This window comes from Beta vulgaris, chromosome 3, assembly GCF_026745355.1.
Source record: "Beta vulgaris subsp. vulgaris cultivar EL10 chromosome 3, EL10.2, whole genome shotgun sequence".
Lineage (NCBI taxonomy): Eukaryota > Viridiplantae > Streptophyta > Magnoliopsida > Caryophyllales > Amaranthaceae > Beta > Beta vulgaris.
In genome coordinates this window covers 17,458,251-17,481,265 of record NC_079204.1, presented here as the reverse complement: position 1 = coordinate 17,481,265, position 23,015 = coordinate 17,458,251, and the positions used below count along the sequence as shown (strand labels likewise).

Below are 23,015 nucleotides of genomic sequence, written 5' to 3'. Positions count from 1 at the left end.
ACAAAAGTGGAATTGCAACGTTGCAACGTTCCAATCACTACACCGCTTTACTTCTATTGAAGTCGGAGCTCGGCATTGTAGGCGGCTCGATTGACGTCGCCGGTTCGACGATGCGTGTGTGTTGTGGGGAAGAAAGATTGATTGGGAGGAGAGATATATAGAAAGGATTGGAAATAGTTGAGAAAGCATGTGATTCTTGTTCATGTTGAGGAGGTTGAAGGTAGGACGAAAGAGAGAGGTTGAAGATGAAGTGAGACTGATGAGAGGAGTGAGGGTCAAGGTGAGAGGAGTGAGGGTGAAGGCGGAGAAGAGTAGGAACGGCGTGTGAGGGTGAGAGAGAATAGTGAGGAAAATAAAAGCCTAATTGAGGATAGTATGCATTTTATACTTTTTTTAAAAAATGTTTTTTAAAGATATTGCTGCGGTTCTTGGAAGAACCGCAGCAATATATTAAAATATTATTTTATTATATTGCTGCGGTTTTTGACAAAAACTGCAGCAATAGATTTGGTCAAAAGTCAACTTTTTTTCAAATTTTTTCCTATTGATACTATATTGCCGCGGTTTTGGCAGAAGCTGCAGCAATACCTTTATTTTATGTTTTACCTTTTAATTTCTTTTTACTTGATATATTGCTGCGTATGGTTAAAACCGCAGCAATAAACAATTATTCTACTAGTGAGGGAGGCAAACCAACTAGGTTGGACCCCCTCACTCTTAAACAGGCACTAAGCACAAGACTATTGCAAATGCTTATACATCAAAATTACAGACTAAGGAACCATTCCCCAACATCTTTCCTAGTGATATTTTTAAGTAATAATACCCTCACTCTAGCTTTCACTATAGTAATCACTTGCTTACAAACAATATCAATATTAGGAGCACATTGTTCCCAATACACTTTATTTCTACTCTGTCATATCATATAGACCATAGCAGCAACCCCACCTAGGAAGACATGCTTCTGGAATTTAGTTCTCCTGCTGTTCTGTATCCATCTGAGTAGATGTTGTAAATCATCTGTTTGTGCCGATAATTTCATCCATCCCCTAAAATAACTTAAACAAGCTAAGCTGAAGGGACACTTAAAGAAGAGATGTTGATGATCTTCTTTATGTTGAGCACACAATGGACATGAATCAGTATTGCTTACACCAATTACAACCAATCTTGTTGTCTGTAACTTACCCTATATAACCAACCAAATGATGAATCTATGTTTAGGTAGATTCATCCTATTCCATACTACTCTATCCAAGTTAATTCTTTCTTCACCAGGGGAAAAAAAAGGAAGGGCTGCGCAGGAAGGGCATCGCTTTTTCAACAAGCGCAGCCCTACTAGTGAAGGGCTGCGCTTTTCTTCAAAAGCGCAACCCTACATAACAGACGGGCTGCACCTTTGAAGAAAAGCGTATCCCTTCACTTAGTAGGGTTGCGCTTGTAGAAAAAGCGCAACCCTTTTTACATTCAGAAGGGATGCGCTTTTTCTACAAGCGCATCCCTACTAAGTGAAGGGCAGTGCTTTTCTTAAAAGGTGCAGCCCTTCTGTTATGTAGGGCTGCGTTTTTAAAACAAGCGCAACCATTCTTAAAAAAATTTGAAATAATAAAATTGCGAGCTTCAAATATTAAGCGGGTTTCAAATATTATCCCTCATTCTCTTTCCTCTCTCACATCCCTCCTCCCTTTTCCTCCTTCTCTCTCCTCTCTCACGTCCCTCCTCCCTTCCTTTTCCTCCTCTCTTCTCTCTCAAAAACTCCCAAAAATGCGACAAAAAGCCTGAAATGATTTGCACTAATCAAGCCGACGGAGTCCGATTGCCTATTGTGATACCTTTTCGGAAGCGGAACGAGCCATCCGAGTTCGTTTAAGGCTCGAAATAGGCATTTTAAGTATTTTTGAATTTTATTATTTCCTTAATAACGTATTAGGGTTTTGTTTTAAGTATTTAAACATTATAAGGACAATGTTTGGAGTCAGTTTTTGACTTTTCAGATCTATAATTTCTTAATCTTTGTTTTGATTAATGTTCTTGTATTTTCAGATCTATAATTTTTTCTCTTCTGTATTTTAGTTTTTGTTCCTTTTTTTTCATTTTCGTTTCGTTCTTTTTTTTTTGTTTTGAGTTTAGTTGCATTGTAGAATTCTCTATGTGATAACATTTTTTGATTTCCTGTTTTAGTTTTAGTTTTCCTGACCATATTTCCTATTCCCCTTTTGATTTCTTGTTTTAGTTTTAGTTTTAGCTTGAAGGGCTGCACTTTAAAGTTTAATGCAAATGTTCAAATTCAGAAAATGTGAGATTAATATATGAGTAAAAAAATGTCAAAAAAAAAAATTTTTTTTTTGGTAGGTAGGGCTGCACTTTTTAGGTAAAAGCGCATCCCTTCAAGCTTAGAAGGGTTGCGCTTTCACCTAAAAAGCGCAGCATTTCTAAGCTTGAAGGGCTGCGCTTTTACCTAAAAAGCGTAGCCCTTTGTTGTGAAGGGTTGCGCTTGAAAAGCGCAGCCCTACTTAAAAAGTGAAGGACTGCTATTGAAAGGGCTGCTGTCAAAAAGTGCAGCCCTAAGGGCCTTTTTTTAGCGCAGCCCTTCCTTATTTTTCCACCAGTGCTTGTTCTCCTACCAAAGTGTCATACACTTTCTTCACTGAATAGTGCATCATAATTCTGAATTTTGCTTGTGAGAATGTTTGTTTCAGCTGCTCCTTAACTTGGCAAAGCTTCCTCCAATACCAACTTTAACTTGCTTTAGGAATATAGTCCCACCAATATGCTCCTTTGAGATACACTGAATGTACCCATTTGAGCCACACACTATCTTGCTTAGTAAATATAGCTCACACATACCTACCAAGACATGCTGCATTCCATTTATACACATCTCTAAAGCCCTGTCCTCTTGCAGTCTTAGGTGTGCATACTCTTTCCCAAGCAATATTCCCAGATTTAAGAGTGAAGTATTGTCCACTCCACATAAATGTTCTACATATCTGCGTGATCTTTTTTAGTACCTGTTGAGGTTCGATAAATACCTGAACCCAATATTGATGTATACTCATCAATACTGAATTGATTAACTGAGCCCAGCAGAATATGATAAGTTTCTAGAGCTCCACACTCTAATCTTGGCTGTCATCTTTTCTATCAGCACTTCACATTGTGTTACATTTATTCTCTTGGCACATATTGGGACTCCCAGGTACTTAAATGGCAATTGTTGATGAGTGAATCCAGAGATATCCACAATTCTTTGTTGCTCTATACTACTCATTCCACATGTATAAATGGCATACTTAGAAACATTTGCTTGCAATCCAGTAGTCATATAAAATAGCTTGAAGGCTCTCAACACGAGATAAATAGATGCATAATCACCTTTACAACACAACCAAATCATCAGCAAAGCACATATGTATGAGTTTGATATCCTTACATCTGTGATGGTATTGGAATTGATCTATCTCTCCCATTTTTGTCAATATACTAAATAGATATTCCATATACAATTCAAAGAGTAGGGGGAAATGGGGTCCCCCTGCTGCAAACCTCTAATGGAACTGAAAAAACCTTCCATTACCCTATCAATCATCAGGGAAAATTTAGGTGTTGTTACACATTCCTAACCAACACTCTAAATTGTAAAGGGAACCCTAGTGCCTCAAGCATTTCTCCTAGATATTCCCAATTGACAGTGTCATATGCCTTTTGCAAATCAATTTTTAGTAAACACCCTGATTGTGTCTGTTTCCTACCATAGTGTTTTACTAGATCTTGAATCACCATAATGTTATGGATTATGCATCTACCAAGGAAAAAAACCCCCTGATTTTCCATAAATAAATCAGGAAGGACTAATCTTAGCCTGTTACCAATGACCTTAGTAATACATTTATATAATGTATTACAGCATGAAATAGGTCGAAATTCTGTAACATTTTTAGGACATTTTGACTTGGGAATCAATGTGATTATAGTAGTATTTACCTCCTTTAAGATTCTACCACTTTGAAGAGAATCTAGTACAACAACAATAATATCATCACTAATGACAAACCAAGCATCCCTGTAGAAGTATGTCCCATATCCATCTGTACCTGGTGCCTTGGACCCTGGGATAGAAAATAGTGCCTTCCTAATCTCATCCACAGTGTATGGAGCATTTAAAATTGCCCTATGATCATCTGTAATTACAGGCCCCTCCTGAACCAGTTGCTGCATAACTAGTTTCTTATTTGCAACATTTTCACCAAGCAACTTCTGATGATATGATAAGAAAGCATGAGAGACTAATCATGGGTTGTCACACCAGCCTTCATTCTCATCATATATACTGTATATCCGATTCTGTAGCTTCCTGGATCTAATACTCTGATGGAAAAAAGATGTATTTTCATCCCCATCCTTGATGTATCTAGTCTTTGCTTTCTGTGAGAGAAACTCCACATAAGCTTGGTGTTTTATTCTATAATTCCGAGTGGCCTCCATTTCTTCTTCAATGTACTCCAAGTTCCTATAATTATGCATTCTTTGTTGAGCCTTCATCATGGTATTATATGCCTGAAAATCAGCTGCATGAATATCTGAATAGCCTTCTTTGTTCAACCTTCTCAAATCTACTTTGATTTTTTCAGCCTCTTCAGAACTTGAAACATCTTGGTCCCTTGGATCTCTACCCTCCAATTCCTTCTGATTATCTCCGGAAACTTAGGAGAAGTCCTCCACATGGTGAAGTACTTGAATGGCTTTTCCCCCCACTAATAATTGGATGATTTGTCAGTACAACAGGTGTGTGATCAAACTCACCTTCATTCGGAAAAGAGGCTTCTGCAGAAGGGTAAGTATCTAACCATGATTGGTTTGCAACCATTATGTCAAGCTTATAGAATACTCTATGTGCACCTTCTCGTTTATGATTCCATGTATAAAAGTTACCAGATGATTTAATGTCCTGTAGTTCACAGGATATCATGCAAGTTATGATATCTACCATTTCAACATCTCTAACTGGCGCCCCAATTCTTTATTCGGTGTTCATAACACAATGAAAATCCCCACATAGTATCCATGGACCAGTTGTCATGAGCATTCTGAACTCCTCCCGTAACTTTAGCCTTTTTTTCTCTTTCATTGAATGCATATATGAAGGTCACATAGAAGCCCCTATCTCCATTTACAGGTTTCAAAAAGCAATGAATAAATTAATAAGGTTTTGTGCTTTAACCTTGGTCTCTAAGAGGCCAACAACACCTGCTGCAGTTGAGTGAATGTAATTCTTCACCTCCAATTACTTTCTAGTGCTATTGATACCTCTTACATTCCAGCAAAGGATTCTATCCATTCAAGTTGGGAGGTTCTCCCCCTCCCTTATATATATCATCCTCCTCACTTTCTCTACTTTACTTGCCTTCCTTCCTCTGCTATGAGAGCTTGAAAGTGATTCTGTGTGCTTGTGGAAACTCTTACAGAACTTCTCACTCTAATGGATTTCAAGGCTTTTTGAAATCCATCAGGATCCATTTCCACCTGATTCACATTCTCTACATTCACTTGCTGCACCTCTACTGGTGCTTCTACTATGATGGGGGACATTTTGTTTAGGTCTCCACACTTGTTTGACTTGCTTCTTTTTACACTCATTTGCTTCATGTCCAAATCCTTTACAATGAGTACATTGCCAAGGTGTCCATTCAAATGTCACTGGAACTTCAATGAGGTCTCACTAGTGGAAAAAAAACGAAAGGGTTGCGTATTTTGACAGCAGCCCTTTACATAGCAGCCCTTCACTAAAAGTGAATGACTGCGTTTTTAAACCGCAACCTTTCACAATGAAGGGTTGCGGTTGAGGCCCAAAAACGTACCCCTTCTTGTACGAAGGGCTGCTTTTTTGGCACAAAAACGCAGCCCTTTCGACCCATAAAATAATAATAAAAAAATGTTTTTTTTTTACATTTTTTTACTCTTAAATATATCAAGAAATTTACAACAGGGAAAATCAACAAGAACAGTCGAAATTTATAGATATAAAAATGAAAAAAAAAACGAAAATGAAAAAAAGGAACGGAAATGAAAAAAAATAACGAAAATGAAATAATGAACCAAAATGGAAAAAAACGGAACAGAAAATGAAGAAAAGGGAAGGAAAATGAAAAAAAATCAAACACACAAATTCAGAATGACAGAAATACATAATACTCAAACAAAAATGAGAATTAAACTCAAAAATTACAAACACACAAATTCAGACTGACAGAAAATGAAAAAAAAAGGAACAAGAACGAAAATGAAAATTAAACAAAACTCAAACTCAAACCTAGATCTGAAAAAAAAAACTCAAAAATTACAATCAAGTGTTTTCTCAGCCATGATTTTTTCAATGTCGGCTTTCTTGAGCATGGTGCGGCGGATGTCGAAGACGGCGTCGGCAGAAGGAATGATTCACAATGAAGGGCTTCGTGAATTATGCGCAAGGCCCTGTGAGTGATTTCGCTGTGTTTGTTGATGATTCGTGGTCAATGGTGTGGTGTTGTTGGTGGTGCGTGAAAATGGTGTAGGGGTTGACATCGTTCGCTGTCGATGGTGTGGTGTTGTTGGTGGTGCGTGAAAACAGTGTGGGGGTTGAGGGAAATGAGAGGAGAGAGGCGTGAAATGAGGAGAGAGGAGAGAGGCGTGAAATGAGGAGAGAGGAGACAAACCAATCTCTAATAACAAACCCTAAAGCCTTGTAACTTCTTTTAAATGAAAATCATTTTTTTTTAAAAAAAGCCCTTAAAGGGCTGCGTTTTTTTAAAAAACACAGCCCTTCACTATTAAGGGTTGCGTTTTTTTAAAAAACGCAGCCCTTTATTACTTAAAGGGTTGCGTTTTTTTAAAAAGCGCAGCCCTTCACTATTAAGGGCTGTGTTTTTAGAAAAACGCGGCCCTTGCACCGCAGCCCTTCCGTTTTTTTCCCCTAGTGTCTCCTTTTTTTATTCAAGAACTGGACAACTTCAAGGATTTTATGATCTATCTTAATCTCAATTAAGATACGAGCATATTGTAATTTTTCACGATTTCTGGTTGCTTCATCTCGCTTGATTGGATCACCAATCTGAGCAGCAATCTTATGCAAAGACTTCTCTCCCCACTATTTCAGATTCAGTTTGAGCTAGACCCAAACTTGTACTATTTTGAGATCATCCTTCTCAAAATCCATGTCAGAATTCCATTGTTTCATGATCAATGGTTTTATATCAAAGAAATAGTGTCCATTTACAACATGATCCCTGGCATCCATCGCCTTAAACCTCACTAAAAACATTCCCCTCTTTACCACAACTACCTTATCAGCACCATGATTCCTCCATATCCTCCTAAAATATCCTTCCATTACTTGAATGTGTGGATTTGCACCTAACACATAACAGATTAAGGAAAAATTCCAGTAATCTATTTCACCCTGTATATCTTCCATTTCTATAGTTATCGGTTCAGATTGAACATTGTTTGGTTCATTTATTCCACTTAGTTTCTCAATCTCTATATCAATCATTTCAACATTTACATCCTGATCAACATTAAGATCATCATCAAATTGCAGCAAGATAGGTACAATATTACCTTCCTCAGTTGCCTTTCCATGAACAGCTGGTGTTCTATTCACTTCTACACTCCCATGAATGGATTGAAGCCACTCATTGAAGGTATGACGAATTTCAGACTGTTGTCTGAACTCCTGCACTGAACATTCAGGCGTCATAGGTTGTCCAATCCCTAAACCAAAGTCCAGTGGCTTGATTCCTAATACTTCATCCATTGACTTCGTTCGCAAAGCTTGCGAGTTCGATGATGGACCTGTTGCTTTAACTTTCTCAGTTTCTTTACCATTTTTACTTCCTTGAGCATTTCAACTCGATTTCCTTGCCATAGCAACAATGCATAATGTATTCAGAAGAAATTACAGAAGAAAATGTCAAGTTCACTGTTCCATTCAATTCCTAGCTAGAGAGATTAGACATAGATTATCTCTCTAGAAGGAACTTTTTTTTATATTTACTATTTAACGAGGACGTATTGTTCTCGCCTTATCCACCTTTTGATTTATCTCCAAAATTGACCAATTTGACTCTTAAATTTATGAATTTACACGCATTTTTTTGGGGTATGCTATATACATCAAAAAAAGGCTAGATCTAGCAAACATATTAAAAGACTAACCTACCCTTTGGGGGGTCATCTATGACAAATAACCCTACTTTGGGGGGGTCATCTATGACAAATGACCCCCTTATATGGGGGTCATCTGTGATGAATGACCCCATCCCCGCTATACCCCCCTACCGTGTCAAACATATAATATAACTTGACACAAAAATTTTAGACGCCGGCTATTATGTTACGGGGGATGCAATAGGCCCATTTCAGAATTTTTCCCAACCCTAACGCACTCAACTTTATAAATAAATGTGACACGTTGGCTTGTGTGCACAAGTACTTATGGTAATGTATTTTGATGCATTGTTGCACCCTTGTGTACAAGATTTCTTTTTTTTATAATTAAAATTAACCATGATTAAGTTAGGCATATTTTAGATGATGTATTTAGCCTTTTTTTTACTGTATATAACACTTATGTTTTTTTTATTAGAAAAGATAATTGGTCCGAAAACGAACCATCGTTAGACTACTAATATACAAAGCACACCAGCTCAAAGACTGGGTACAAGGCTAAACAACTCAGAATTAAATGCCCAACATATTGTTGGGATGAGGATTCCAACCGTGGACAATGCACTGGAATTTTGGGTGGTACTCTACTGAGCTACCATCTCCCCGACATTTACACGTCTCTTTACCTTGGCCTTTTACATGCAAATTCCAGAAAAATTCAAGCCAGAAAATTTTAATAACTCACAATGAAGCTTTGAAGTTTGCATGGATGTTCAATCCTAAACCACCTTTTATATTTTGTTTGCTTATTTAGAATTTATGGTTAATTTTACCTTTGGATTTGCTCAAATTCTTGTTCTATTCCATACATTAGATGTTCTTGACTTCCTACTTTCATTATTACCTAACAAGAGTTTGGATAGGTGTCTCACACTGCAATGTCAAAATAGCATCTCACAAGGATATATATGTCTTTTCACATAATAAAGACAAATGCCAAGTTGGAGCAATTACAATTCACCCACATGTGGGGTTTGTACCTTTCTTCTCTCTCCTTCCCTCACATTCATTCTATCTCTCTCTCAACCTCCGTCTTTCTGCCTCATCGATTATTGCCGAAAAACTTGTAGCTAAGGAAATGATGCCCAGAAAGTTTAGAAATTATTTATAATTAATACTCCCTCCATCCCATTTTATTTGCTACATTTTGTCATTTAGGTGTGTCCCAATTTATTTGCTACATTTGCAAATATTTTCATATATAGTACATAGGTCCCACACTTTATTTACAAATTTGCCATCACTTTTGTCTCCATCCTATTTACTAATGATACATAAAATAATAATATATTCCTAACAAAATCCCTAACCCCTTATTACTCCTCTCTCTCCCCGCCCCATTTTCTTCTGTCTTTCCAACGTTCATTTCCTCTTCAACATTTTTTCTCTCTCTTCTTACTTCTAAAAATTCAGATCTTGTCAATTTTAGTTCAAATTCCATAAAAAAAACACCAAAACAATAATCTAGAATTTCTTGTGATTGTTTTGATACCAATTTCTCTAACTTTTGTGCCGTTTGAAATTTTTTTTCCTATGTTTTGATCTTGTTGCTCTGTTCAAATGAAGAGAAGAGAAAAGGGTGTTGTCCTCTTCCTCCTCTTTCTCAAACCTTTTCTCTCATTCTTTCTACTCTACTCTACTTTCTCTCCCCCACACAAATTTACTGGATTACAAATTACAGAAATTTTACTATCAAAATGACAATTCAATTCTTCACCTTACAGTCAACAAGAGGAGAGAGAAAATAAAGAGGAGATTTGAATATCTTTGTTTTCTTACTAACATTTTAAAAGCTTGAATTGGAACTTTGAAGGAAGAATGTCGTCAATGGCGACAGTTTTGGCTCACTACCCATCTCCGCGTCCGCTTCTAGAAACTTCCCATGTCTTTAATTCACGTTTCCCGAAGCGGAGGAAGAGTGCGAATCAGAAGGTTTGAGAAAAGGGTGTTGCCCCAAAATTTTAATGGAAGATTTTCGATCACAAGAAATTCTCTAGATTTGGGTGTTGCTCTGTTTCGATCTAACGTTTTTGGTGAAGAATTTTAATGGAAGATTTTCCAAATTTTTGGTGAGAATTTTTCAGATTTTTTTTTTCAATTTTTTTTTTGTATGTTCTCTAGATTTGGGTGAGAAAGATTTTTAATTTTTTCAGAATTTTTTTTTAAATTTTCCAGATTTAGCTTCATGATTTTGGTGAGGAAGCTTTTCAAGATTTTGGTGAAGAAGATTTTTCAGATTTTGGTTAAGTTCAATTGATAACCGTTTCAAGAATACTATAGTTGGTGTATTTAGTCCCCTTGATTATGGTGTTTAAACCTATTTGCTTTTTTGTTAATTCTCTTGTTCTGTCAGTGGTCCCCCACTCCCTACTTGGTCTTTGTGATAAAGCAAATTTAGCAAATAATTTGGGACAGAGGGAGTAATTAACAATTGTTATTAATTTATTAAAATAAAAAATAATAACAAAAGGCAAAAGTATTAACAGAGGTGAGAAAGAGGAAGGGGAGATTGGTGAGCCTTGTCGATGCTGAGTAGGAGAAGGCGAAAGGTAGTAGTGATCGGAGGGTGTTGCGGTGGCTACGCGAAAAACCAATGATGTCCAGAAGCTTCCATGGCCAGAGCTTGAGGATGATATTCAGTGATGGTGTTAATCGCTAATTACCTTAGATGACGAAATTGAGCATTGTTAATATCCGATTGATGATGAATTATCTTAGAGTTGTGATTTATGAGATTGAGCGATGTTTGATTGACGACTATATTGACCAGATGAGATTGATAACATGTGTTTGAAAGAGATGAATGGAGGAGAGAGATACAGAAGGTGGTGGTGGGTTTTTAGGTGAACGGGAGAGAGAGAGAAAGAGAGAAGAAGGCCGATAGGAAGTGGAGAGAGAGAATGTTTTTTTTCTTGATTTTTTAATTTTAATTAAAAAATGAAGTTAACCTCAATAGCAGGTCACTTGATGGAGGAGTCCTAAATTTCAAGTTGGACAAAGTTGAGTAGCTACTTTATACTTAATTCGAGAATCCCTTAATAAAGCTGGGGTGGGAAAAATTAAGAGAGAGAATCAGATAGAAGAGATTGTAAATCAGGGATGAAGTTGGGGTGGACATATGATTCTACAAGATGAAATGTGGCAATTTACCTTTGAAGATCGTCTCTATTTATAATCTCAACAGTCTCCAACACACTGTCTTTTTCAGCAAGGCATACAACCAAATGCTACCTACAGTCTCCAAACAAGAGTTGCATTTAGACTGGTATGCTAACAAGATGGTTTACAATGTCTTATTGGTTTTACATTATACGGTATGTAAGAGTTAGTAAATCCCAATTTAGTGTTAATTTTTTCTCTGTTTATCGTATGGATGTACTATCCCTAGGTTATAACTCGTGTTTTAATAAATGCAAATTTTGCCGATGTAAAAGAGAATAAGTTTTTTCGTTTCTTTATTTTTTTGTTTTGTTGATGCTGTAAAACCTCAAGGTCTCGTCTTCACTCTCAGATAGATCAGAGGGTCTTGTTGCTTCTTCACCTTACTTTTTAAGGATAAAAAGTGTTTTTATATGTAGTTTGGTTACTAGATGAGATATGACCTTTTACTAAAGGGAAACTAAAGAAAGATTAGCCTTGGCCCACATTAAAAATAATATCATAATACATATCGGATAAAATATTGTAAAATGAAATTTTGATATGTTTCTTCATAATATGAAATTTGTAAAACTATGGGTGTAACAATTTGGAAACAAATTCTTCAATGTTCCTATCAGAGCTACCCCCTTCCTCCATTGCTTGCCTTGTAAGGTGCCTCCACTTAGTTGCATTATTTTTTATCTCTTTTGTAAACTCTCCTTCCATGACCTCTCGAATGCAGAACTCTATTTCATCAGCACTTAAAAAACCATTCTCATCTACCCTAACTCTAACCCCAATCTTCCAATGGTCAACTATACATTTGGCGTTAGTTGGTTGATCAGTCCATTGTGGGAATGCAATCATTGGCACCCCTAAGCTTATGGCTTCCAACGTTGAGTTCCATCCACAATGAGTCACAAAACAGCCTATAGCATGGTGAGCCAAAACCTCAAGTTGAGGACACCAACTGACGATTAGAGCTTTTTGTGATGTCTTCTCTTTAAAATTTAAAGGAAGTTTATTCTCTTCTGAAGCCCTAACAACCCATAAAAAATACTTGCTACTTTTATCCAAACCCTTAGCAATTTCACCCATTTGTTCATTTCCAAGGGAAGCCATACTACCCATTGATATGTAGACCACAGAGGCAGGCTCTCTTGCATCGAGCCACTGAATGCAAGCATTAGTTTGGGCTTCAAAAAGACTAAGGCCATAGTCTTTGTCATCTGGTAAGCGCTTGTCCAAGTACGTTGAGGGAATGCATGGTCCAATTGTTTTCACTGGCCATTGGTTTGTCATCCAATTTACTACCTACAAGTTCAATAAACAAATATGATGGTTGTAATTTCTAAGCTTCAATGTTGATGAAACAAGTTAATTATACACATATGATAATCACATCTTGGCATTAAAATTAACTCCCTATGTTCCTTCTGTGGTTATGTAAATTCAGTGATCACTAAAATTTTTATAATAAAGGCTAAATTACCTGTAATAAATAATAATTCTAAATTACATGATCATTTAAGACTTTTCCATATTCAGGAAAACTTAAATTACTAATATTCGTGATAATGGGTTTTTTAGTTGATATAAGTCTTGATCATTGAGTATTTTTAAGATTAAAATATCTAGATACGAGACAATTAGATTTAAGGAGGACCACAATTTTTTCGAACAATGTTATGTCATATATTGTCTATACTGTAGTTTGAACTCAATAAAAAATTGAAAAACCTAATCTAAAAGTTAAGTATTAACTTGTGTTGCACTTAGATTAGCACAAGATCAAGCCCTAAATTGTAGTATTTTAAATAAAAACAATAGGATCAATCGAACAATATCCACTACTAAATTTTTTGGCAATACACTACTAAAATACTTATCATGTATTGAATAAACATTTTTGGCCAATTGTATATGTATAGTTACGAAAATCAAAACATTACAACTAAAAGACCATAGGAAAATAGGATAAAGAATGACCAAGAATGAGAAATTACAAAAACATACATAAGTTGGCACATGGCCCTTCCAGGTACTTGAAAACCTCATCTTTTTTGCAGACATGCAAATGACACATATTTAACTTTTTCAATCCTTATGAAATCAAATATTTCTACTTACTTTATTTTTTAGTAGTTGCAATGTTTTTTGATTTCCACAATTTATGTGTTTGTGTTGACTGGAAACTTGTGACTAATATATGATACAAACTTTAATATGTAAGATATTGGATTTATCTCAATATATATGTACAAGATTTGAATTTTTTTATAATTTTCACAAATAGATAATTAGAACAAACGCAAAAGTTAAAACGTTGCTATTAGATAGTCATCATTGTATATTTGGTAGTTATGTATAATATTCTGTTTCCTAGAATAGTGTAAGGCACTTCCTAGTTTGTAATCCTATTTATGTGGAATATCTCAGTCAACCCTAATTAGGGGATTAACCATCTTTCATGGTAATCAGAGCAAGGTGAATTTTTCTCCTTCCTCCTTGATCCTGGGCTGCCACGGCACCCATTAAACACCGCCTGATCCCCACCATTAGCTCCGGCAATGGCAGGCTCCTCCTCTACTGACCCCCTCGAAAACCACTCGGACCACCCAGCCATCAAGAGCCTTCATCCGGTTTACACTGTTGGCAATATTCAACATAAGGTCCGGGTTTTAGATGGGTCGAAAGTTCCATACTCATCATGGGTTAAACTCTTCAAACTCCACCTTCGTGGTTATAAAGTTCTTCACCATGTCGACGGTACGCCTCCTCCGGCCAAAACCGACGCCACCTTCTCCACATGGCAAGAGATTGACTCTCATGTCCTTCAATGGATTTACGGATCCATTTCAGATGATTTATGTTTACGGATTCTCGAACCCGATACTACTGCGTATGACGCTTGGCAGAAACTTCAAAACTTGTTTCACAATAACAAAGGTTCTCGTGCAGCCACCATTGAGCATGAGTTTAATAACCTTAAACTTACCTCGCTGCCCTCTCTTGATGATTATTGTCATCGACTTAAGGAACTTGCCGACCAATTGTCTGATGTTGATTGTCCCGTGACCCCTCAATGCCTTGTTCTTCAATTGGTTCGTGGATTACCGGCGGAGTTCGATACTGTGGCCTCCCTCATTGACCAACAACTCCCGTCCTTTGAAACGGCTCGGAGTATGCTTCAACTGGAGCAACAAAGAAAGGCCGTCCGTGACGAGGTTGTGCAGCCTCCTACTGCCCTCGTCGCGCCCTCTTCGCCGCCGCCATCTGATCCGTCAGGATGGACTGAACCACCTCGCCACCACGGTGGCTCTCGTCTGCCGTCTAAGGGTGCCCAGCGCAACCGGCCCCGTCAACAGTCTGGCCGTGGGACGTCTCGTCCCTTCTCTCCTCGTCCGTCTGCTTCTGCTTATGGACAGCCACGTCCTTTTATAGGACAGCCCATGCAGCCCCCACCTTTTTACAACCCATGGGCCTCCCCTTATTATTGGGCTCCCCCACCTTGCCCATATCCCACGCAAGCTGGCTGGACTTCCCAATGGCAGCCTAGGACTCCTTCCTGGCGTAACAACCCTGCTCGGTCTTCTGCTTCTCACACCCGCAGTCATGGTCAGGCTCATATCACGGAGTTTGATGCTTTAGAGCCCACCGATATTGGCACGGCATTCCAGACAATGTCTCTTCAATAACCGCAGGACTCTTGGTATATGGACACTGGTGCCTCCTCTCATCTCACGGCGGATCCAGGTACTCTTGTAAATTCATCTAATTTGAGCACTATTCGTTCTATTTATGTTGGTAATGGCAACTCTATTCCAGTTATTGGCTCGGGCATGTCCCAACTTCCCACCACCACCCGTCCCCTTATCTTTAACAATGTCCTCTATACTCCTCAAATTATAAAAAATCTCATCTCTGTTCGTCAGTTCACCAAAGATAATCATGTTTCTGTTGAATTTGATCCTAATGGTTTTTCTGTGAAGGATCTTCGGAGTGGGACTACTATCCTGAGGAACAACAGTAACGGGGACCTTTATCCTGTCGTGCCATCCCTTCCTACAGCATCTCATCCATCGGCCAACATCACTCATTCTGCTCAAAATTTTGTGGCATGAACGCCTTGGTCGTCCCGGGCCCAATGTCATGGATTTTCTTAGAATAAACTTGTGCATCAAATGTAATAAAGGATCAAGTTCCTCTCTTTGTGATTCATGTCAAATCAGTAAACACAAAAGGCTTCCTTTTTATGATTCTACTTCTACCACTATTGCTCCGTTTGATATTATTCATAGTGATTTATGGACATCTCCTTTGCTTAGTAAAAGTGGTTATAAGTATTATCTTGTTCTTCTTGATGATTACACTCACTATGTGTGGGTATATCCCCTCAAATACAAGTCTGAAGCGTTTACAAAATTTTTGCATTTTAGTGCTTATGTGAAAACCCAATTTAATCTCAATGTCAAATCTTTTCAATGTGATTTGGGTCATGAATTTGATAACACTCCTTTTCACCAATTTGCCATCCAAAACGGCCTCATTTTTCGTTTCTCTTGTCCTCAAACCTCTTCTCAAAATGGCAAAGCCGAACGCATGATTCGTCGTCTCAATGAAATGGTTCTTGCTCTTCTCTATCATGCCTCGATTCCACCCCATTTTTGGGTTGAGTCTCTCCACACCGCTACCTACCTTCATAACATTCTCCCCATCAAATCTCTTCACTTCCGCTCCCCTACCTCCATTCTATACTACAAACAACCATCATATGATCAACTTCGTGTTTTTGGTTGCTTGTGCTATCCTAACCTCTCCTCTAAAAGACCTCACAAACTCGCCCCCCGCTCCTCTCGATGTGTCTTTCTTGGCTACCCATCTAATTATCGGGGCTACCGTTGTCTTGATTTATCATCAGGCAAGGTCATTTTATCCTGCCATGTTACATTTGTTGAGCACGTTTTCCCGTTTCAATCACTTCAATCTAACCCCCCTTCTCCCACTTCTTACAACTTCCTTGATCCCCATTTCTCGGCCCATTTTCCAATCACCCATTCTCAAACCTCATACCCCACCCGTCAGCCCACAAATCCCCAACCCTCTTTTTCCCCTCCCTCTTCGCGTCCTTCTATGGACCGTCTCTCTCATACTGGGCCTAGCCCACTCCCGTCTCCTACTGCCTCCACAAACTCTCCCTCATCACCTCTCCTATCTCACCCGCGGACTCCCTCTAGCCCACTCCCCTCTCCTCCTGCCCCTCCCACCCACTCGCCCCCTACCCATCCTTCCCCAAACACTACCAGCCTCCTCCCACCGCTACAGCTACGCCTACCTCTCCACCGCCCCCTCCGCCACCGCCCCCTCCGCCTCCCCCCCACCACTTAACCACCATCCCATGACCACCCGCGCAAAGCGCGGCATCTTCACACCTCGTCACATCCTCAATCTCCATATCACTACCTCCCCACCCCTCTCACCATTACCTAAATCTCACCTTTCCGCTCTTCGGGACTCTAACTGGAATAAAGCCATGCAGGACGAATATCGTGCTTTAATTGATAATAATACTTGGGACTTGGTTCCGCGCCCACCTGGTGCTCATATTTTTCAAAGTCTGTGGCTTTACCGTCACAAGTTCCACTCTGATGGCTCCTTGGCTCGCTATAAAGCCCGCTTAGTGGGTAATGGTAAGAATCAGCAGGTTGATCTTGATTGTGACGAGACTTTTAGTCCGGTTGTTAAACCTGCCACCATCCGTACTGTTCTTGGTCTTGCAGTCTCCCGTTCTTGGCTTATTCATCAGCTGGATGTCAAGAATGCCTTCCTTCATGGGGATTTGAAAGAAACAGTTTATATGCATCAACCCCCTGGTTTTGTTGATCCCTCCAAGCCCTCTCATGTCTGCAAGCTTCGCAAGTCTCTTTATGGTCTTAAGCAAGCCCCTCGTGCTTGGTATCAGCGGTTTGCTACTTTCATACTCTCTCAGGGCTTCTCTGGCAGTGTTTGTGATGCATCTCTTTTTATCTATCGACGGGGCACTGACATTGCATACCTTCTCTTATATGTTAATGATATTGTTTTGACTGCATCTAGCAATACTCTACTTGATCGCATCATTGGTACATTATCTCGTGAGTTTGCTATGACTGACCTTGGTGCCTTGCACCACTTCCTTGGTATTACTATTACTCGTGTTTCCACAGGGCTATTTCTCTCTCAGGAACAGTATGCCAAAGACATTCTAGCTCGTGCATCTATGACAGGGTGCAATTCGGTGACTACCCCTGTTGATACTAATGCCAAACTCAGTGCTACTGACGGTCCTCCTGTGAAGGACCCGACTCTCTACCGCAGCCTTGCAGGTGCTCTTCAGTACCTGACTTTCACCAGGCCCGATATTGCATATGCGGTTCAGCAGATCTGTCTTTTTATGCATGCACCCCGTGAGCCTCATCTTCACTTCTTAAAACGGGTGCTTCGCTATATCAAAGGTACTCTCCATCATGGCCTCCAGTTAACTGCCTCCAAGTCCCATACATTGACTGCTTATTCTGATGCTGATTGGGCTGGATGCCCTGACTCTCGTCGTTCTACATCGGGCTACTGTGTATTTCTTGGTGACAACCTTGTCTCTTGGTCTTCCAAACGACAAGCTACTGTGTCCCGATCTAGTGCTGAGGCTGAGTAACGTGGTGTTGCCAATGCTGTTGCAGAAACTAGTTGGCTTCGCAACCTTCTTCTTGAGCTTCATCTTCCGATTCGTTCTGCTACCATGGTCTTCTATGACAACATCTCTGCTGTCTACCTCTCTGGCAACCCCGTTCAACATCAACGCACTAAACATGTTGAACTTGACATTCATTTTGTTCGTGAAAAGGTTCAGGTTGGTCATATTCGTGTATTGCACGTTCCTTCTGAGCATCAGTATGCCGATATATTCACCAAAGGACTGCCACGCATTCTCTTTACCAAATTTCGATCCAGCCTGAGCGTTTGTCCTCCTCCCGCTCCGACTGCGGGGGTGTATTAGATAGTCATCATTGTATATTTGGTAGTTATGTATAATATTCTGTTTCCTAGAATAGTGTAAGGCACTTCCTAGTTTGTAATCCTATTTATGTGGAATATCTCAGTCAACCCTAATTAGGGGATTAACCATCTTTCAGTTGCAACTATTAAATAATGAAAGAAGTAATATATGATACAAGTATAAGGGAAGGGGGGAGCAATATTGTCCTCTTTTGAAATGCCTTTTTTGCCCTCCTTCCCTTTCTAAATTACAGATTCACTTATAAATTAAAGGGGCTTCTTATTCACCCAAATAGCAGTAGTTGACATCTTTCTTATTAAGGTCTTTCTTATTAAGATTGTCATGAGAGATAGGAACTATGTGAATACGAAAGTGGGATAAAAATAGAAAATTAATGGGTAGAGAAAGAGAAAAATAAGGTTTTTCTCATGTTTGGTATGAGTAGGAAATAAGATAGAATTTGTTACAAAATAACCAGAATATCCTTAATTACTAAGTTTCACCATATCTCCTGACTGCTCCTATCTTCTATTTCACTAAGGGTAAAGTTGGTTTTTCTTCAGTTTTCTTATGCTCCCTCTTATATGAGAGGTTTGATAAAACTCTAACTGATTAACATATCTAATACAAGTTTTCGTGTAACAAATATTATTTGTGTATGTAGAAATATTATTTATATTTCGTATAACAAAGGGGAAAATAACACAAACCCTATATTTCCATATAGAAACAATATTTATTAGGAAAAATTGTTTTAAATAAGTCAACCTTTTCGTGATCTTCCCATTTTAAGGCTACCTTTTGATTATCCCTGATTGAGTTAAGCTTGTATGTATGTTTTCTTCTATTGAGTTTTAACCTTTTTGTGACTTGTTTAGTAGGTTACTTATGATACGTGTTACAATGTCCCATCCCCACCCTCACCTCCCTCACCTTTTTAGAAGAAGGGACATTGTAACACGTATCAATAATTTAACCTACTAAAAAAGTCACAAACAGGTTAAAACTTAATAGAAGAAAACAAACTTACAAGCCTAACTCAATCAGGGATAATCAAAAGGTAGACTTAAAATGGGAAGACCGCGCAAAGGTTAACTTATTTAAAACAATTTTTCCTATTTATTATATATACAAATAATATTTGTTACACGAAAACTTGTGTATGACACATCTACGTGTTAGATGCTTATCATACCTCCTTATATCAACCCCCTCTTAGGTATTATATTTTGGTGGGATAAAGAGGTGTTTATGTATATTGCTATCCCTATCCATGTTCTCTTTTATCCCCATTCCCTTGAACAAACATCACACTTCTTATATTTCTCCCTCCTTATCCGCTTTCCCTATCGTTCATCTTCTCTTATCCTTCTAAACAAACACCTAAAAAATAGAACTCAACGAGTATAACCAACACAAGAAAAAAAAAAAAATTAAGACATTTTCGACAACTTCAATCCGATAAGAATTATGTCACTATAAATATTTGCACTGTAGTTGTTAAGTTTAGCTAATTTATTCTTAATTCCTCATATTCTCTATAATTACTCAATCAATGGCATACCTCAATCTCGAGCATGTCCATGGTATTGACAAACAGACAATTCAACTCTTTCAAATTTGAAAACTGATCCAACAGAAGCTTGACCAATGCAACTGGATATAAGCTAGGAGTAGATACAAAGCTAGGCAAATCATCAACCCTTAACAATGACCCGACCGAAGGCAATGATACAAGATCTGATCCCCTTAATGAAGTGCTTAGATCACCATTATAAGCATGGTAATAAATTGTATTAACCACACAAGACTGGGTGAAAAATGGAGCCCCTTCAAGCCCACATTTTCTTACCACTTCTAATATCCAAGGCATAAAAGCATCATAAATAACCATTTTTGGTGTAGGGTGAAGACTTGTATTGTTTTGTTTGTAATGTTTGAGTAGCTCAAACAAGCTCTCGGAAATACAAACCTTTAGATGTTCAAGGTATGCTTCTATGTCATCTTTGATCGGTTCGCCCTCGAAACCATCAAAGATGCGTAGGAATTCCAGAGGAGAGGAAGTGAAGTTGGTTTGAGGGGTTAATAATTGATTAGAAAGGCTGGAAGTGATGATTACAGTGACTTGAAGGCCTTTAGAAGCTAACCGTTTTGAAAATTGGAGCATCGGGTTAATGTGGCCTTGTAGAGGGTATGGAAGTACTAAAATATGAGCTCCTTTACTTGGTTTTTGATATATTTCACCCTCCATTATCAATGTTTAGAATTTCTTTGATATGCATTCTCCCTCCCTCATATCTATGTATGGTGATGTTTGTAGTAAGATTGGTGACTTCATCTTATAAAGTTAGGCATAATAGTATGATTAAGTTATGCGGTAGGGAAAAAAACTAATAGAAGCAAGTAACATCAGTTAGGCAATTTAAGATAATAACTATACCTACATGTCAAATTCCTAAAAATAAACGTGCACCTCGCACCTTATTGACGAAATAAGCTAAGATAAGACTACCAGTGGGACGAGAACTATGTACCATAAATGTCAGGATCAACAGTATTTTCAATCAGCATAGAACATAGAATTCTTTGATAAAAAGAGGTTCTATTTTCCTATAAAATTCTTTTTTTAGAAAAAATTGCAGCTTTGACGTAATTCAACCATTGTATAAACTATAATAAGTCTCCGGAGAAACCCAACCATCGACGTCAATTTTAAAATCTTGTAGTAATGCTAACATTTGTCATTTGTGGACACGAGTTATTTATAATACTTGAAAGGCGGTATTGTCACTATTGTAAAGTTGTCTAGAGTCGTATTCACATTTACGCCTATCAACAAGATGACTACGTTCATGGTTTTAAATAAGGGATGTCATATTCATCGGATAAAAAAATGGCAAGTGATGTTAATGAGGGGTGGGTATCTATCAACGCGTCACTCCAAAATGCATTAGTGCTGCAATTTCTCTTGGCAGTTTGTTTAACGTTGCATAAATATAGTACTTCAGGGGAAGACGGGTAAATTGCAAACACCTAAATTAGTAAATTAGCAGGGTAACGGGGTGGCCAAAAGCAAAGGGACCATCGTTGGCATATATGGGTAGTTCCAACAGAATTTGTTGCGATTTCTTATACGAGTAGCAAGAAAGGTAGGAAATGAAACGGGCACGCAATTACGATTTGGGCCTTGTTCAATTTAGGTTAAAATGAGTTTAGATTAGTAAACAAAAGTTCAATTCGATAAAAAATAAGTTCATCATTCAATAAAATTTACTTCAGTTCAATGAAAATAAATTAAGACAACAAAATATAATTCGATTCATAAAATGTCAGTAAAGTATACTAAAGAAAACTATAGAGAATAGGTAAAAGAAAATATCAATTCAGTAAAAAGTAGTTCATTTTATTAAAATTAAATTTATTTTTGTAAAAGTAAGTTTAGTTCACTAAAGATAATTTTAATCAACAAAAAAAAGTTAAGTTTAGTAATATTCGGGTCTAGTGATTATGGTCTTGGCTTAATTGGCATAATACTAGCCCACGTCGAAGGAGATTTTACCACATACAATGTTGGTAGGGTTACATCCTAAACCAAATTGGTGATAAGTGGGGTAACCCATCAATATATATGTTAGTCATTCTCTCTCTAATTTTTCAATATAGGACAACTATTCCTAACTCAAATGTGGATTTTTTTTTCAGGGTGGGGGGTATTAGGGACCCCTAGTAAGATGAAGGACCCTACTGGACCAACACATATCGCAGGTCAGCCAAACCAGCTACACAGGTCAACGCTTGAGAGTAGGGGGGTATAAGGGAATCCCTACTAACAAGCACAAGTAGGTAATTGGGTTTGAAACTGTGACCTCAAAGTCATAAGTTGAGTTTCCTACCACCTCCATCAAGCAAGCTTGGTTTAAAAAAATTCTTCGTAATGATTCATCCTAAAACCAATTAGTACTCAAATGTGGGTTATACTTTTAATATAAAGTCATTAATACTTCCAAGGCCTTTTATTGAGGCCAAATATTTTGCAAAAGAGAAAATATGCAAAATAAAAATTATGTATGGTTATTTTTATGTATGCTCATCTCTCGTTCTTTTATATCCCTTTTATCCTTACTCTTCTATTGGCTCGCTTATTATCAACCCCATAATGATCTGTAACCTACTAAATGACCCAATCCACTTTTAGCCTTCAACAATGTGGCCCAATAATGACTCAACCCACTATTGAGTGATTGCACCGACTATACTTGTAATTCCATATAGTTTTATGAATTTTATAAATACATTTTAATGTATTATTTATATATATTTTAGTATTTAAATAATTAATTTCTTAGAGAGTTGACTATTTGAAAGTCAAAAGGATTATTTAATAATTTAAATAATTAAATATTTTATATAGTCATACTTTAAAAATTATTTAATAGTTTAATTATTTTGAGTTGTAATGTAAAAGATTTTAAATGAGTTAGAGGAACCCAACTCAACTCAAGCACCTAATCATTAAATGATCATTAAAATCCCAAACACATTTTTCTAAACCCACAAGGGGTTACCTATATAAATCCAATAAAACCCATAATTGCCACACATTAACCACTCACCCTAAAATTTCTCTCCCTCT

The 23,015-nt window shown here is 37.8% G+C and overlaps 1 protein-coding gene across 1 annotated transcript; it reads right to left on the bottom strand.

Annotated features, from left to right (window-relative positions):
• Positions 1-11,854: 11,854 nt before the first annotated feature.
• On the bottom strand, positions 11,855-20,772 carry LOC104889038 (UDP-glycosyltransferase 74E2). Its single transcript, XM_019248646.3, has 2 exons — positions 19,947-20,772; positions 11,855-12,663 (listed from the first exon to the last, which is right to left on the bottom strand). The coding sequence occupies exons 1-2, from the start codon at positions 20,631-20,633 to the stop codon at positions 11,941-11,943; spliced, it is 1,410 nt and encodes a 469-aa protein (XP_019104191.2). The 5' UTR covers positions 20,634-20,772; the 3' UTR covers positions 11,855-11,940.
• Positions 20,773-23,015: the final 2,243 nt, after the last annotated feature.